The 18,490-nt window shown below is 44.7% G+C and overlaps 1 protein-coding gene across 2 annotated transcripts; it reads right to left on the reverse strand.

Annotated features, from left to right (window-relative positions):
- Positions 1-347: 347 nt before the first annotated feature.
- Positions 348-18,276, reverse strand: LOC308592228 (B-cell receptor CD22-like). Of its 2 annotated transcripts, XM_081203518.1 has the most exons (10): positions 17,970-18,276; positions 15,983-16,040; positions 13,624-14,037; positions 12,269-12,541; positions 11,088-11,357; positions 10,061-10,468; positions 7,639-7,932; positions 5,971-6,243; positions 4,439-4,708; positions 348-2,229 (listed from the first exon to the last, which is right to left on the reverse strand). In XM_081203518.1, exons 2-10 carry the CDS (start codon positions 16,014-16,016, stop codon positions 2,225-2,227), a joined length of 2,241 nt encoding a protein of 746 aa, XP_081059644.1. In that variant the 5' UTR covers positions 16,017-16,040; positions 17,970-18,276; the 3' UTR covers positions 348-2,224. The 2 variants fall into 2 exon arrangements, with proteins under 2 accessions (XP_081059644.1, XP_081059645.1); XM_081203519.1 differs by lacking the exon at positions 12,269-12,541.
- Positions 18,277-18,490: the final 214 nt, after the last annotated feature.

An 18,490-nucleotide genomic window follows, 5' to 3' on the forward strand; every position in this document is an offset into this window, starting at 1 on the left:
CTGTGTGACCTGGTCATCTTTTTGCATCTGCCACCCCCCTCACTTATAGGCTCACTCACAGTGTCTCAATGCTGCTGAGCAAGGGAGACTTACAGTTCCTTCCCAGAGCCAGCAGGTGGCCCAGAATACCTTGGAAGCTCTGTGTGTTTGCCTAATAACCTCTCTTGAACAAGGGGATTCTAGCTACTTATGTGACTCTGGCCAAAACTAGCTTGATGAAAAAGAAACAGCTCCGCCTACTGACTATCAAAGCGATAGCATGAGGGGCTCAAAATGATGTACTTTTTGCTACAGTTCCATGTCAGCACCCTGGAGTCCAGATTTAATCTACTTATCCAAATAATTCATTCTTAAAACTGATTTTTTTATTATTATTCAGAAAACAGAACAAAATATACAGAGCAACCCAAAGGATGAATACAACAGTCTGTTAAAAAATGAAAGCAAAACAAAAAACAAGTCAAATCATGTAGACTAGCAATTGCTTTGTACAGCAGTATTCATGTTTGGTTAGCAATGCCAACACTAATGTTTAATATGTTATTTAAAGACACTTTGATCAGCTCAGCAAGCTCCAGGAGGAAACTAACAGCTAAGAACAGAATTGCCAAATGAGGGTTAAATTTGGATGAGAACAGATGTGGTCAACCTTACTCATCCCAAGGACTGCATTCTGTTCTGGGTGCCAGTGGTGGGTGGGGCCAGAAATTAAGTGGGAGGAGCAATGAATGTAAATTTCAGTTTCAAACAGTAGGCTGGTTTTCACACACACTCATTAGAATCAAGACAACAGCTGTTCAGAAAACACAACAGTGCAGGGGTGCCAAGTTTAATAAAATACTGTGGGGGCCCAGGTAAGCCCCACCACACATAATCAATCACATGATGCAGCACACATGTGGACATGTGGATTGACCCTGGACTAGGGACTTGACTCCTGACTTGCCACAAGGTAGGCCATGGGTTCAGGACATCAGCAGAAGAATCGCTCCCTACCAATTCATGGGGATACATTTATGTTGTCCACAAAGCATTGGTACTGGCCATTCTACCATCTTTATCTCCTGACCTCTATCCCTTGTCTTGATAGGAGTACAAGTGTGTAACCTTTTGCCCTCCAGATGTTGCTAAACTACAACTCCCTTCAGCCCCAGCAAACATGATCAATAGCCAGGGGTGATGGTGGGAGTTTGAAAGTGACTTCCATTTTTGCAAGTCAAATTCAGTGCATGTTCATGAGGGTCAGAGAAATCTGCCCATTTTGGTTTCCCTCTCTTTCTCATGTTTTTCAGTCGTTAAGTTCGCTGCATTTTTACATCAATTTGGGGAATGTTTTTGAGAAGATTCAAACACATTTTCATGCACAGATTAATGTATGGATTTTTGTATGCAATTATGCCTAATAAGCACATTTCTGCCAGTGATATTCCCTAGTGCAATGCAAAATTCGGTGAAGTAGATTTCAAAGGAGAGTTGGGTTTTGCTTTGGGAAGGTTAGCTTAGGTGAGTTTGTATGAAAAAGCAAATGAAAGTATCTCTTCCCTCCCTCCGCCCATCCTCAATGTATGCTAGGGAATACTCTCTTCCTGGCAATTAGGAACATGGAAAGGGGCTGGATTCTGAGCTCATCCCATTGGTCCATTCAAGTCAGTGCTGTTATTGGCTTCCAGCAGCTCTCCAGGGCTTCATATAGGAATCTTCCCCAGCCCAGAGCAAGAGATAGCAGGGTTTGGAACTGGGACCTTTTCCATTAAAAGCACATGCTCTGCCACTGAGCAATGGCCCTTCCCAGTCAGTATGCAGAGACGGTGCACAAAAGGAAAAGGCAAAAATGGGGAGATGAGGAGGCAGGAACCTGAGACTTTCCAGACTGGCCTAAGCTTTGGGTCCAATGTAGCCAATGTGGTACCCTACAAACATTGTTTGATTCTAAATGGGGATTTAAACCAAGGTTCATCTTATGGAGATGTTTATCAAGAATTCATTCTCTTACAAAAGGGATGTGAACACAAGACAACATTTGAGAAAAGAGTGGAAAGTATGGCAGAAGAATCATCACTTGTGAGAAAGGAGTTGGGATCTTGATTGCCCCTCCTCCTTTGTGGTTTCTTCTAGGTTCTCTTATCCAGACATATCCTTTGGGACTTTGCTCTGTTTCTTTGTTCTCAGAAGGTGGTCACAATATTGATGACTGCTTGTTTCAGTTCTTTGAAATCCCTATAAATTAAGCTTTGGGGCAAAGAAAGAAAACATACTCAGCATCATATTCCAGAGATGTCAGAGAATTATGACAAAAACAGAAACAGGAGCAGAAATTGTCTATGTTCACTTAATCATCCCATGCCATTTTGAGTAACCCAGTCCAACGAATATGATTGCTTTACTATTGTTGTTGTTTTCAGACTGCAAATGTTTAGGGAAGCTTTAAATGTTTGACAGACTATTGTATTTTAATATTTTGTTGGAAGCCGCCCAGAGTAGCTGGGGAAACCCAGCCAGATGGGCGGGTGTAAATAATAAATTATTATTATTATTATTATTATTATTATTATTATTATTATTATGACATGTGTTTTGTTTTTGCTCCCATTTGCACTGCGTTTCCTTTATTTTGAAATAAATGAGATGGAATAATGTAATGACACCATAGTTAATTACATATATTGCATAAGCTACATAAATTTCCCACAGTGGAGAGGAAGACAAATAATGTAGTTTTTGGAGGAAGAACTGCAGCAGCATGGAAACTGTGCTGCATGTGGTGGAAAAGGGTGCCATCTTACATCCGTAATCCTACCATCCCCACAACTAACAGACCCCTAGCATTATCTGCATCATTCTGCAAAGTTGTGCACCTCACTCTCAGATCTCTCAGGACATCTCTAGGCCAGATATAATCCAATGGATTCTTATGCATATTGCTTTTGAGGTGGTTCCTGCCAATTCTTGCACAAACTGGGTAGTATTCAATTAAGTGCTACGCAGAGTAGACCCATTGAAATTAATGGACCTAAGTTATCCATGTCCATCAATGGGTCTACCCTGAGTAGGAGTAGTCTTAAACACCACCCACTGAAGGTGAGCTCTGCAGTTTACTCAGCTCCAAACCTAATTCCTAGGTCATTTAAAGGTCTATGCCTTTCAAAACCCCAAGGCAAATTTTGGAAAGCAAAATGGAAAACATTGCGAGATGCAAAATTCAGAATGTGAATATGGGAATGCTTAATGTAGGCAACATTTCATTTTAGCCCCACAATCCTATTAGCAAATGAAGCTGGCTTTTTGCCTGAAGGATGTGTGATCTTCTACTAGCAATGACTTGGTTTCTATCAGCTGGGGTGGAATGAGCATCCATGACCTCTGCTTGAAAATATGACATAAGAAAAAGGCCACTGGTACAGAAACAGAGACTCAGAGTCTGAGATGTTGGGATTCTGTGCTCAGCTGTGGGATGAAATAGGATTAGTGCCTAGGTATTAGAACAAAAGAAGGCTTCCAACAACCCATCATTTCAATAAAACCAGCACCAGCAATTGGAACTTCCAGGAGGCTGAAGAAGAGGCATTACTACCATTATCCTCTGAAGTATTTCCATTTTGCTGCCCTCAACCTCCTCTGGAGAAGAGATTATTATTATTAATCAATCAATCAATTATTACCCATCCTTCACCTTAAGATCTAGGGGTGAGTTACAGCACTAAAACAGTATTAAAAACAATTTAGAACAACTTTAAGCCATAAAAACAAAGCAGATCCTAAAAGCGTACACCTCAACTGTTAAATGCGAGGGCAAAGAGGCGCATCTTCAGCATCCTCTGAAAGTTGTATAATGAAGGTGCCAGGTGTACCTCTGTTGGGAGGGAGTTCCACAGCTTAGGGGCCACCACAAATAATGCCCTGTCCAAGGCCCTCACCACATTCAGCCTCTGAGGGCAGAGGAACTACCAATAGAGCCAATCTCAGCACCCAAGTGATGCTGTAGTGAAGGAGGCACACTTTCAGATATTTGAGATGTTTAAGGGTTTTAAACGCCAATGTGAACACCTTGAACTGGGCCCAGAAATGAACTGTCAACCAAGGCAGCTATTTCAAATGGGGTTATATCATATCTAAATGGAACACCAGCCAGTAATCAGGGTGCTGCATTTTGGACCAGCTGAAGCTTCCGAATCACCTTCAAGGGCAGCCCCATGTTGAGTGTGTTGCAGTAATCCAATCTGGAAGATACCAGACCATGGAGTACAGTGACCGAGTCATCTCTATCCAAAAGGGTTTGTAGCTGGAGAACCAGCCAGAACGGAAAAAAGGCACTCCTAGCCACAACCACCCCTGCAATTCTTTGTATTCTGGTAATAAGGGGATGTTTGTTGCAAGACACCTTGGGCCCAGCCCACTGTGGAAAGGTGGCATATAAATAAGCTCAATCAATCTTACTCACAACGGACATCTATAAGAATGGCTGGGGAGCGTGATGGGCCTGCGCTGTTGCTTGCTTCACAATGGTAGGTCCCGGAATCCTCTGGTTTCACTTCATGGATGGTCAACACATTATCTGCAGAGTCCTGCAGCAGTTGTTGCTCATCTTTGTACCATGCGTATTTCAGTTCTCGGGGGTTAGCTGCTCTCACTTCGCACGTCACCTGAAAACGGCTATACTGATGGACCACCTTTTCTGTCATTCCCAAAATGTATACCTCCTTGGGAGCAACTGCAGGTAGGGAGGACAAATACAAAGCATCACACAAAGACACAAGCAAATGAATGCAAAATCATCATCATCACTGCAGCACCAAGGGTTTTGCTGCATGTCAGTTCTGCTGCACTGTCAGAGACTGACTGGACACTGAGGAGTGGTGGTTGGATGCTGAGGAGAAACCCAGGAAAAGGGGGGTTGAAGTCAGAGGCAGGAGAAACTGTAGCGTTGGAGAGTGAAGAACAGGTTCAGGAGGAGAAAGAGATAGGTCAGGCTGGTGTAAAGTCAAGGACCCCCACGCTGCCGCCGCCTCCTGCCCCCACCTCTCCTGCTCCACTGTCTCCCAGGATCAGAAGAGAACTGAAATGGGAGACACAGAAACAGGTTACACACAGACATAGTCCTCGCCTGCTTGCAGACAGCTCAGGTAGGGGAGATACAGTCCTTTTTTCTGGGGGGACATGGGGGTATGCATACCCCTAAACATTTTGTGAACCTTTGTACTTTTGTCCATTTATTGTTTTTATTTTCCCCGATTTGAACTATAAAATGGTGATTTGCTTGGATCAAAATGAGAGTACCCCTAAACATTTTTTTTAGGGGGGGAGCACTGGGAAAATACATAAGCTGAGGTTGAGGCCTCTCTGTCACTGCAACTGCCTCATCAGGTGCACACCTAGGAGTAGCTGAGAGACGTAGAACTGGTGGACATGCCTGTTCCTAACTTGCAAGTGTACTTCTAATAAAGAGTTAATTCCTCACGCTGGACATTCCTTGCCTGGCAGTGCCATGGCATGCATGAAAGCCAGTTGCACAAGAGAGGAATTTCCTGTACTGTCCCCAAAGACACATACATAAAGAATGTGGCAGCCCTATCCCAGGCACACACTTCCTTCTTGTGCAATCAGCGAGAGCTTGCTACTTACATCATCCTCAAACTCTCCAAAGCAAATTCTCCCCCCTCTGTTTGGTCTTTATGTACAAATTGTAAGTGACAATGGCCCACAGTTTCCATTGACATGTTTCAAAGCGAAGCTACAAAGCACCTGGAATCCACAGTGTAACAGCCACCCGCAAATGAACAGAGGATTTAGTTCCTTGAGCGTTCAGGCTGAATTTGCTTCATGGGCTGGGCAGAGGCTGTGTCTTGGACAGGTTAAATGTGTTGAATGAATACACTTGCCTCCAAAAGCCTTCCCTCTCCCTGTGAGCAAGTACATTGGTCAACGATGTGTGCTCCAGGGCTTCTAGAAAGCAAATTAAGTAGCATTACTTACAATGAACATCCAAAGTGACTGTTTGGGATGAGGTACAGCCAACATAGTTGCACACTTCACATGTGTAAGACATTTCAGATCCAGGTGTCGCAGGGAAAGCCAATACATTTGAGCCACTATACTTATGTTCAACTGTATGTGAATCTGATTTAACCCAGTTGTACCAGTTGTTTCCAGGGTTACTTCTGCCCACAGAGCAGTTCAGCATGACGGCATCTCCTTCCTTTATTGGCAAATCATTCATAATAGTAAGCTGGACATCCTCGGGAGGATCTGGAAAATCAGGTCAATGTGCCTGTTTGTGGATTGCATACATAATAACAAACCGAGGTGATAAAGGGTCTGGAAACAAAGCCTTATGAGAAACAGCTGGGGGAACAGTTGGGCATGTTTAGCCTGGTAAAGAGGAGAATGAGAGGAGATATGACAGCCACAGTGATCCATGCGACGGTCACCTCCAGGCTTGACTACTGTAATTCGCTCTACGCGGGGCTGCCCTTGAAGCTGTACCAGAAACTCCAGCGGGTGCAGAATGCTGCAGCGAGGCTCCTCACGGGATCTCTGCCATGGGAGCATATTCACCCAGTGGCGTAGCGTGGGGGGTGCAGGGGGGGCCGGCCGCACCGGGCGCAACATCTGGGGGTTAGGGTTAGGGGGCGCAAATCCACGGGTTAGGGGGCGCAAATTACTTGCCTTGCCCCGGGTGCTGACAACCCACGCTACGCCACTGTATTCACCCAGTGCTTTTCCAGCTGCACTGGCTCCCGGTGGAGTGTAGGGTCAGATTTAAGGTGCTGCTTTTGACCTTTAAAGCCCTTCACGGCCTAGGACCCTCGTACCTACGGGACCGCCTCACGGTATGCCCCACGGAGAGCCTCAAGGTCCATAAATAGCAACACCCTTGTGGTCCCGGGCCCTAAGGAATTTAGATTAACTTCAACCAGAGCCAGGGCCTTTTCAACACTGGCTCCGGCCTGGTGGAACGCTCTGCCTCATGAGACCAGGGCCCTGCAGGATCTGATTTCTTTCCACAGGGCCTGTAAGACAGAGTTGTTCCATCTGGCCTTTGGCTTGAAGCCAATTTGATTCCCTCCTCTTCTTTCTTTCTTTCTTTCTTTCTTTCTTTCTTTCTTTCTTTTTTCTTTCTTCTCCTGTGATGAGGCTGCATTTTAATATTTTAATGTTTCAATATTTTAATGTTGTATTTTAATCTTGTTTTTAAGTTGTATTCATTCAACTTGTTTTATTATTGCACTGAGCCCGGCCTTGGCTGGGAAGGGTGGGGGTATAAATAAAAAATATTATTATTATTATTATTATTATTATTATTATTATTATTATTATTATTATCATCATCATCATCATCATCATCATCATTATCATTATCTTCAAATATCTAAAGGGCTTTTCTGGAGGCTAGGACCCAAACCAGTGGATTCAAGTTACAAGAAAGGAGATTCAGACTAAACATCAGGAAGTGGACTCTCCTTCCTTGGAGGTTTAAATGCAGAGCTTAGATGGCCCTTTGCGTGGGATTCCCTTTTTCACTACCCCTGGTGCATATTATTGCAGCCTTTGTCATGACGTGGCTAATCGCATTAGTTGATTTTTGCTCCCACCATCTTCTCAATCCACAAAAGGAGCCATCCTTTCCCACTGTGCACTCACATCTCACATTCAGTTTCATGGTACTGCGGGATATCTCTGACCCATCCAGATTGCTCAGCAAGCAGCCCACTGTTTTCCCGTTGTCCTCCCATGTGGGTTCAAACGTCACCTTCTTCGTGATTTGATTTTCAAGCATGGTTATTTGTGGAGACAAGTGATGCTTCTCTAAGCCACTGAGAGTCAAGAGTACGAGCACATCGGTGCAATGGTAAGGTACTGAGCAGATCACTTCTGTAGTCCTCCCTTGATGGACTATCGCAGGGACTATTTCCAACCTGGGTTCTGGAGGTGACTCTAAATCCGCAGAAAGAAAGAAAGAAAAGAAAAATAGCAGTCCCTAGTTAGGGCAAAGTGATGATAAAAAGTTACTGGATAAACTGATTGATACAGATGAGAACCTGATGCCTTGGCCACCAAGACATAGGAAGCTGTCATATACCGAGCCAAGCCATTGCTCCATCCACCTCAATATTTTCTACACTGAGCAGCTGCTGCTCTTTCCAGGATTTCAGACAGGGGTCTCACCCAGTCCTATCCTACAATGTGTTTAAAACACTCTTATACCACTTTAACAGCCAAGGAGAATCCTAGGAACTATGGTTTGTTAAGGGTGCTGGCCTCATGGAGATATTACTTCCAAAACCATAACAAGCAGTGCTATTTTTCTAGGAAAAAAGTTGCCGGAACTCACCATGAACGCCTCCTTTGTTCTCTTATAATGGCAATACAGTGATACCTCGGGTTAAGTACTTAATTCGTTCTGGAGGTCCGTTCTTAACCTGAAACTGTTCTTAACCTGAAGCACCACTTTAGCGAATGGGGCCTCCCGCTGCCGCCGTGCCGCCGGAGCACGAGTTCTGTTCTCATCCTGAAGCAAAGTTCTTAACCTGAAGCACTATTTCTGGGTTAGCGGAGTCTGCAACCTGAAGCGTATGTAATCTGAAGCGTATGTAACCCGAGGTACCACTGTAGTGCTCACCTGAGAGATGCCGGAACTCAGTTCTCGTGAGTTCCAGCTGGGTGGGAAAGCCCTGGTAACCAGCAACATTGCCAACAACTTTCCATGACTGTTAGTGGTATAAGAGTGCTTTAAATGTGTGTGTGTGTGTGGATGAAGCATCCGGAGATGCTGGGAACTGAGGCTGAGACCTTCTGCATGCAAAGCAGCTGCTCTACCACTGAGCTACAGAGTTTCTCCAAAACATCACTATCCACCTGTGTTTTAGCAAAAGTTCCAGGCCTGGGGGGGGGGGGGGCCTGTTGGACACAATACACTGTGGGGTGAAGAACCTCAGTGGGCCCAACTGCTTGTCTTTTTCTTGGGGCCCAGTCAGTGGTACCAACAAGATTGCTCTCGTACTTTCTTGATACAACTATCTAGGAAAGGACGGCATGTCATAATGTACCACCACTTCCATTTTCAGCATCATGTTCTAGCTGCTCCAGATGGCTAGAAACTGCTAAAGAAAAATTAAGGCAGTCCATCTCATGGGGGGGGGGGACAATGTATGCAATCGAAGAATTATCATTACATCTTCAGTAGTTTGATGTGAAGAAATTCAATAGGTGACATCAACATTCCATCAGCATTCCATGGCCACTGAACATGCTCAGTTCTCTTTGAATTCTCACCTGCAAGCCCAGCAACATCTGCGGGGGGGGGGGGCGGTCCCACAGGTTCCCTAAACCTGCCTTAGTATTTTTTTCTAAAGATCACTTGTACTTATGCCAACCTTGAACTGACCCCGAGCCTGCTAATACTCAGCACTCGTGCCTCTCTGTGAATCCCAGAGATTCACAGAAGACTGGTGTAAATTTACGGACTATTTGAAAAGTAATTGTGATGGCCAGATTACGTTTGTAGGTTTGCAAGAAGCTTTGCGAGGTAAATTATTTGAATTATTGCAAAAATGGTTAAAGAGGTGGATTGTGAGTTAAGAAAATTAAAGGCAATAGGAATTTAAGAAATGCAGAAGAAATGATAAAAATGGTGGATCGTCAGAGGTGCTGATGGAAGTCCAAAAAGATTGTATAAGATGTGAAGTTCTGTGTAATGTATAATAATTGGTATGTTGAAATTAATAAAAATATATAAAAATACTTAGCACTTGTGCATGGGTTTTGGCTAAACAGAAACCTCCCCTCTCCTCTGAAATTTGGAAATAGAGGGAATGATTCACTGCTAGCATCATTTCTGGCCTGAAAGTTGACCACTCAAACACTGAAGAAGTGTGCATGCACACGAAAGCTCATACCAAGAACTAACTTAGGTGGTCTTTAAGGTGCTACTGGAAGGAATTTTTTATTTTCACTCAAACACTGTTGATGATACTTTGAAAGGGAGGGTTCTGCATCTCAACTAAAAGACCACTTTTATATGGGATGGAACAAAAAAATCACAGCTGTTCTGCCAAGCTCTTACCTGTAACATTAACTGTGGCATCAAGGAACCACTTGAGTCTCCAAGGATAGTTTCCAACAGAAGCAACGACTCTTGCCCCATACCTGCCGCTGTCACTTTTCTGGAGCTGAGTGATCATCAAGCTGCAATCTCTATTACCTAGGTCCCCTGAAAATTTCACCCGACCCTGAAAGGCAGCACTTCTTGCATTGCCTTCTGTGAATTTGAAGCTGTTGTACAACAAGGTACCATTATAATCTGGCAAATTGTGATCCCAAAAAGGCTCAAAGTACCAAGCCACAGCTGTGGCGTTGACTGTAGCAAAGTTAAATGTTCCGCTGATCTCGCATGGAATCAGCACACAGGATCCTTTCCAGGCCACCAAAGAGTTAGCATGTTTCCTCAGTCCACTTTCATCAGACAATAAACCTGAAATGGGAAAAGTTCAAGGAAGATGGACATCAGCTTGCGCCTGTCCACCTCATTATATCACAGAATGATGTATTTGTAATAATAGTCATTGTCAGGGAACTGACATCAGAGCGAGAGGCGAAGGGGAGGCTCACAGATTATGCTGACGAAGGACCCAGCAGCAGGGGGAGAAACAGCTCAGTGGAGGGGGAAGCTAATCAGTGCAACACCAGGGAGAAAGGGGGGCAGATGGGGGAAGCGGAGAGAGGGCTCCAGGACTCTTCACTGGATATCAGTGAGGAGAGCCCAGGTCCTCCACTGCCCATGCCCTCCCTGCGCAGAAGACTCCCGCGCAGTGAGAGGAGGAGGAGACTGGGTGTCAAACAACTTTTATGTTGGAAGAGGTTCAAGAAACGCCCACTGACGGATTCTGCCAGCGACTGAGGCAGCCGCGATGAGCAAGGGCTGTGCAGTCAGAAAGGTTCAACAAGGCAAATTAGCCTAGAGAGGCACCAGTTTATGCACGAGTAACTCATAGCCACTACAGTCATATTTAAGAGGCTACAACACAGAAGTCAAGCTCTAAGATTTTATCATTAGTACAATTTCAATGTCTCTCTCTCTTTATCTTACTCACCAATAACACTGAGTGTGACTGGTGAGGACCGCGATGTGCCCACACTATTGCTGGCTTCACACCTGTATCTGCCAGAGTGTGCTAAAGTAACTTCTGGAATGGACAACTCTTCAGTCGCAGAGTCCATCTCCAGCCATTCGCCATCTTTGTACCATGCGTATGTGAGATTCTGGGGTTTTGCCTTTCCGACTTCACACTTCAGCTGAACAGACTTCCGTTCCTCGATCTTGCCTGCTGGTGTCATTTTTATTTTTACATCTTTGGGGGCAACTTCAGGAAGAGAGGAGGACAAAGAGAAACCATCATATGAAGACACCCCACACTTGGACAACTGAACCCGGGAAAGTCACGTCATCTAAGGCTCTGTTGCATATCAAGTAAACAGCACTGAAGTCAGGAAAACAACATAATTTATCAGCCCTGAAACTCTTGACGCTCATATTCTTTTCTTGGGCCAACTGTGAATGCTCACAGTTTACATTGCTCTCAGTTTCTAGGAGCATGGAAAAAGATCACCAAATTGTTTTTGCCTCAGTGGATCTCAGTGGATCTATCTGACAACTAAAAATAGTCCACAGTTTCTATGGGTAAAGGTCCACACTTTCATAAAACACAACGCTATCAAATATTTGACATCCACAGTGTATTATCTAGCTAATAATAATAAATAAATTATTATTTATACCCCGCCCATCTGACTCAGTTTCCCCAGCCACTCTGGGTGGCTCCCAATAGAATAATAATAATAGGCGATAAAAGATCAAACATTAAAAACTTTCCTAAATAGGGCTGTCTTCAGATGTCTTCTAAAAGTCAGATAGTTGTTTATTCCTTGACATCTGATGGGAGGGCGTTCCACAGGGTGGGCGCCACTCCTGAGAAGGTCCTCTGCCTGGTTCCCTGTAACTCCACTTCTCACAGTGAGGGAACCACCAGAAGGCCCTCGGAGCTTGGACCTAATGCTGGAAGAAGAAAGCTCTTTCTGCAGGAACCTGGACTTCATCCATTTGTATTCAACCTGCAATCCCTGAATTGGCTACACAAATAGGTAGACTGTGCATTTATGCTATGTACCTTGTATGGACCAAGCATGCTGAATGACCTGCTCTCGCTCTCCTTGTGGATTTGTTGGTGCAGAATGCCTTAGGGCCCCAGCTAGTAAATAAAGTGGTGCTACTCACAGTGTACATCCACGGTGACCATTTGGGATGAAGTACAGCCAGCATTGTTGCATGCTTCACATTCATAAGATGTGACCGGTTCAGAGGTCGCAGGGAAGATTAACAGCTCTGAAGCACTATACTTATGTTCAACTGAATGGCGATCTGACCTGACCCAATTGTACCAGTTGTCTCTGGAGTAACTTCTGCCTGAAGAGCAGCACAGCACAACCGTGTCTCCTTCTTTTATGGGCAGGTCATTCATAATGCCAACATGGACACCCTTTGGGCTGTCTGGAAAATCAGATCAAAATGTTTCTTTCTGGATGATACGTATCACCACATTATTGCAGTGCATCTGCATACTCAGGGGAATAGGAGAATGTGGCTAAAAACCAGTCAACAAAAAAGAGACTCATGTAAGTAAGTACCTGTAAGAAATGGGGATTGAGCACATTGGACAATCAATTAATGTGCATCTTTAATTATCTAAATGTTGGTGTCTTCCCTACATCAATGTCCAGGCTTATATCCCCCTAACTCCTACTCAGAGTAGGCCCATTGAAACTAATGGACATATCTAAGGCAACGTTCACATTATACATTTGAGCAGTCATGGCTTCCCCCAAAGAATTATGGGAGCTGTGGTTTATTACGGGTGCTGAGAGTTGTTAGGAGACCCCATCCGCCTCCCAGAGCTACAATTCCTAGGATTCCCTGCAAAGAGGGATTGATTGTTAATCTACTCTGGGAACCGTACCTCTGGGAGGGGATTAGGAGTAAGCAGTAATGCATCCTAATACCAACTGCTAGAAACCACAGGAGGGGAGAGTGCTCTTTTGCTCAGATCCTGGGATGGGTTTCTCACAAGTCACTATGAGAACAGGGTGCAAGACTAGATGGGCCATTGGTCTGACCCAGCAGGCTCTTCTTAAGTTCTTAAGTGCAGTGGTACCTCGGGTTAAGAACTTAATTCATTCTGGAGGTCCGTTCTTAACCTGAAACTGTTCTTAACCTGAGGTATCGCTTTAGCTAATGGGGTCTCCCACTGCCGCTGCACTGCTGCTGTGCAATTTCTGTTCTCATCCTGAAGCAAAGTTCTTAACCCGAGGTACTATTTTTGGGTTAGCGGAGTCTGTAACCTGAAGCGTCTGTAACCCGAGGTACCACTGTATAAGAGGAAGAGAATCTTTGGATGTCCTACAGCTAGAAGCCTACACATATCCTTTTGCTAGTTTGCAACCTCCAGGCATCATTTATGGGCTGAAACTTGCCATATTAAACGCTGCTATCAACACTTTGAAAGAAAAGGGCTTGGGTCCCACATCCTTCATAAGTGATGAAGGCAAATTAGAACTGCTCTACAAAACTCTTACCTATAACGTTGACTGTAGCGTTACGAAACCATTTGTTTCTCCAATTGTAGTTTCCAACAGAAGCAACAACTCTTGCCCCGTACGTGCCGCTGTCCTTTGTCTGGAGCTGAGTAATCATCAGGCTGCAGTCTCTGTTGCCCAAATTGCCTATGAACTTCACCCGGTCCTGAAAGGCAGGACTTACTGCCATTGTGTTGCCTTTCCTCCTTTCGGAACTGTCATACAGCAGACTGCCATTATAGTCAAATGAACTGTTATCCCAAACAGGCTGGAAAAACCAAGCCACATCCGTGGCACGGACCTCAGCAGAATGATGTGTTTCACTGATCTGGCATGGAATCACCACGCAGGAACCTTTCCAAGCAACCAAAGTATCAGGGCTTATTCTTAGGGGGTAATCGCAATATATATAACCTGAAACAGAAAAGCAGATACGAAAGGTTGGTCAGTTACTCACTTACTATGAAAATTCGCTTCCAGCTCCTTGATGTCACCCATAAACTGAATTCGTCTCCAAGAACTGAGAAATTAACCAAGACCTCTTAATGTTTTTATCATCTCCCTTGACCATGAAGACAATGGATAAGTTTGCATCGGATGAAGCAAAAGTACAAAATGTAGTGGGCCGCATTCTCTCATGGCCAACTTTCTGAGGGCCACATTCTAGCAGTGGGTGGAGCCAAAACCAAAGTGGCCATGGACAGAGAGAGCAGTGAGTGGGGCCACCACCCACTAGCTCACACTGCACAAATCCATTCACACCGTGCACATACCAATACTCATTATTCTCTCACAAACATATACTTTGAGTCTCACGTTCTACCCTTCTCATCCTGCTGTAGTCAGGCTGGAAAAATGCCTTCTAGTCAAGGGGAGTAATTTTTGCCAGAGATGTTGCAGCACAGAGTGAAAATTAACCCTTCTCTTCAGAGCTGTGAGCCTCCCCCCCCCCATGCTCCCTGTACAACAATAAGGCTTCAAAAAAAGTATTCTATAGGCTTTAATAGATGGCCTTCCTGTCATGTGACAAAGGTATTTGAGAGCAGAAGCAGTAAAGGAGTCTAGAAATGCTGTGAAATGCTGAAATGCTGCACAATCACTCAGCATGCTGAATCACTGTGACTCATCTCGAGGATGACTCATTATGTGTATAAGTATTGTATCTGCTTGCAGGCAGACTCAGTGTCTCAGTCTCTCTCTCTCTCTCTTTCTCTCTCTCTCTCTCTCTCTCTCTCTCTCTCTCTGTGTGTGTGTGTGTGTGTGTGTGTGTGTGTGTGTCAGAGTGTGATGGAGCCTGTGCTCAATGGAGCCTCTGTGTGACTCAGTAACTCTGTGTATGCTCTGAAGCTAGTTTAATCTTCTTTTCACTATGCTGTTATTTGCAAACAAGTTTATTTTAACTCAGTAAAGCTTTTATTCTTATACTGAAGAAGACTCTGTTTTATTTATGCTGCACGTCACTTCCTCCAAATCTAATTGCTGGATCTGGGCAGGAAGGTCAAGGGGGTGCTGTGGGCCAGATGAAGAGGGGCCATGGGCTCCATCCAGCTCATAGGCCACTGTTTCCCTGATAAATGCCTCTCTATTGTTTGTAAATGCAGCAGCCAGAATGCAAAGAACCCCATGATTTTAATCTGTGCAAGGAGGCTCTGGGTGCCCACTGTACAAAACATCCATCTCTCCACCACCCATGGTCACATGGCCAGATATTTAGGAATCTGAGAGGGATTTTGAAAGCAGCCTGTGTTGCAGCACAAGGAGGGCATCTGCTATGCAAAGCAAAAATGTCCTGTTAAGTGTATTCAAGTCTCAGGAGTGACTTTCTAGCTAGGGGTTTAGCCTTTTCTCTTTTCTGCAAGTGCTACTTCTTCTTATCAAGTCTTCCTTTGTCCGTGGGGAAGGTGGGAAGGCAGCCATTTCAGGACCATGGATAGCTCAAAGTGAGTTAAGCTACTCTAACAAAGGCTGGGAGCACTGAGGCCTTTTAAGCCCCTGGCTCCAGTCTATCTCCTCTGGGCTGCTTTCCCTTGTGGAGAACTTCAAAGCCTTAAATGACACTTCTCCTCTATTTCATAGCCAGGGAGGTATCTGGTTCTTCTGCAGCCTCCAACTCTTTGGATTGCTGCTGGATTCTGGAACCATGGTATGTAGACTATTGCTTGGGAGTAAGTCCCACTGATTTTGATCTGAATGACTCCAGAGCCAATGCATGCAAGTATTGTTGCTTGCTCTCTCATGAGCCACTCATATATTCTTCAACCCTTCATCCAAATGCTACCCCACAGACCCAGGAGACCAACGGGGCTTGAAACATCCCAGACTGCTTTTATTAGCACATACCGAAATCTGCATGTCTTACCTGCAAGGAACAGCAGCCAAAGGAAATGCCTCATTATGAGTCCATGCAAGTGCGAAGCCTGGGAAAGGAAAAGTGGATTATTACTTAGAGCCTTCACTCATTCACATTATGCTTCTCAGTAGGGGAGGAGGGAGGAGGAGGAGGATGGAATGGAACCAGTGTGGTGTAGTGGTTAAGGTATCAGACTAGGACCTGGGAGATCAGGGATCATAGGCTAATTAAGACAGCAGGTTGGAATCTAGACACATGAAAATGCTGTGAAAGTGCTTTTTAAAAAGAGTTTTGAAAAATATATTGATTTTGCCATAAGCTCCCCATCACCATCTAGTGTCACACTTCTATAACGCACTTAAAATGTTACATTTGCAGCTGTATAGCTGAGTCCCAAGTAACTAGAATCTTCCCAGCACTATAATTTGCAGGGTGCCCAGGGAGAAAGCTACTTCTTTTATTTTTAAAAGGAGAGGGAGCTGCAAGAGACACCATTAGTAGTAGTAGTAGTAGTTGTTGTTGTTATATTTGTATGTTGCCCATCTGACTCAGTTGCCCCAGCCACTCTGGGCAGCTCCAAACAGAATATTAAAACCATGATGAAACATCAAATATTAAAAACGTCCCTAAACAGGGCTGCCTTCAAATACCTTCGAAAAGTCAAATAGTTGTTTATTTCCTTGACATCTGATGGGAGGGCATTGACTACCAAGAAGGCCCTCTGCCTGATTCCCTCTAACCTCACTTCTTGCAGTTAAGGAACTGCCAGAAGGCCCTCAGTGCTTGATCTCAGTATCTGGGCTGAGCAATGGTGGTGGAGACCTTCAGGTATATAGGGCCTCCTTCAGGCATATAGGGCCAAAGTCATTTAGAGCTTTAAAGGTCAGCACCAACACTTTGAATTGTGCTCGGAAACGTACTGAGAGCCAATGTAGATCCTATAAGACAGGCGTTATATGGTCCTGACGGCCATTCCCAGTCACCGGTTTAGCAGCCGCATTCTGAATTAATTGTAGTTTCCAAGTCACCTTCTGTATGCTTACACTAAGCATACAGGTATTGTCCAGGTAGATGGTTAGAGTCCAGTTTTGAGAGGTAGGGAGGCATGCTGCATGCAAAGCAAGAGTTGTCAGGAGTTGTTGAGATTTGTGGAAATCTGTCCCATGTGGTGAATCACTGAACTGCAGATGGTACTGCAGGCACTCTCAGGCACTGGGCTAAGTCCACCAGCCCAGTCTGGGCATTGGAAACTCTGGGATCTAGGAAGAATTTCCTGTGTCAAGTGAGCCTCGCTCAAACCATGTGGTATTCTTCGACTCAAGTATGGTCCTGTATATTTGTTGCTCCTGACTTGTGCCTCTGTCCTGGTTTGTTCTTTGACGGTCTCTGGCAGGCATAGAGAAGAGCCTTCCCCTGCCCGTGACTCACGCAGCAAGTGCAACTCTTCCTAGAATGGAGATGAAGGGATGGGAGCCGCTCCAGCAGCTAGATAAGCCATAGGACGCAAGGGTCACTATTGCCAATGCAACATTCTCCAGTGAATCATTAATAGAATCCATTGGGAAACAAAACCTCTTTAGAGTCAATCATCTATAGGAATAAAACTTCCATTTCTCCTGCAGCTCAGGGTCTTAAAGTGACATTGCTTAGCCTAAGGTTATCTGTCCATCCAGACAGGGGGTTCCCAACTGACCAGAAAACCTCAGTCCAGCCTGCTTCTGTACCTTATAACCTCAGTCCAGCCTGCTTCTGTACCTTATAACCTCAGTCCAGCCTGCTTCTGTACCTTATAACCTGCTAATGTCCACAGTTCAAGTTTCTGATTGAGGCCTAGGAGAAGAACCCAATTTCTTTAAAAGTTGGTGACCTTCCTTTAGACTGGGAGGTGAACTTGGCAGCCTGGAAACAAGGTGAATGTAGGGTTTCTCCTCCCCTTTCTTTGCTTAAGAAAGAAAACCCATGCTATCCTGAGCAGCAACAGCAAAGGCAAACTCACCTGTGAATTTGTAAGCTGAGAACTGGCAGCTGTTCTTGCCTGGAAATGAAGAAGTTGCTAAGTTGAGGTATGTCACATGGATGAATCAAGCATCAGTTTGTCCCTTTGGTGTGTGCGTTTTCCCCCATATCAAATGTTTGTATATGTGGAGAGAGTTGGGGCTGGTCCAGGAATAAGTCAAGGACGGTTGTTGGCATCTCAATGGCTTGCATTATAATTGCATAGCCAAACATTCTTATTTTCCTCTTCTCCAACAAGCAGCTTCTGTACTGGTGCAACCAGACTTGTTTTGGGGGGGTGCTGCAAGGAATTGGAGAGCCACGTCTTCACAGTTTTGGCTGCCAATGGCAAGTATCTCTGTTTTGCTCCTAATCTCTGCACTGGAAGCCACTGTAAACCTCCAACTCTTTCTGAGGCTAGGCTGTGTGGTGAGTTACCAGAACTACAAAGTGTAGCCTCTTCCTGCCATAAGGAGATGAGTTAGACCATCTTGCTGAGTGTTCTCCATACTGGGTGGCAGT

This window comes from Podarcis bocagei, assembly GCF_964188305.1.
Source record: "Podarcis bocagei genome assembly, chromosome: 7".
Classification (NCBI taxonomy): domain Eukaryota; kingdom Metazoa; phylum Chordata; class Lepidosauria; order Squamata; family Lacertidae; genus Podarcis; species Podarcis bocagei.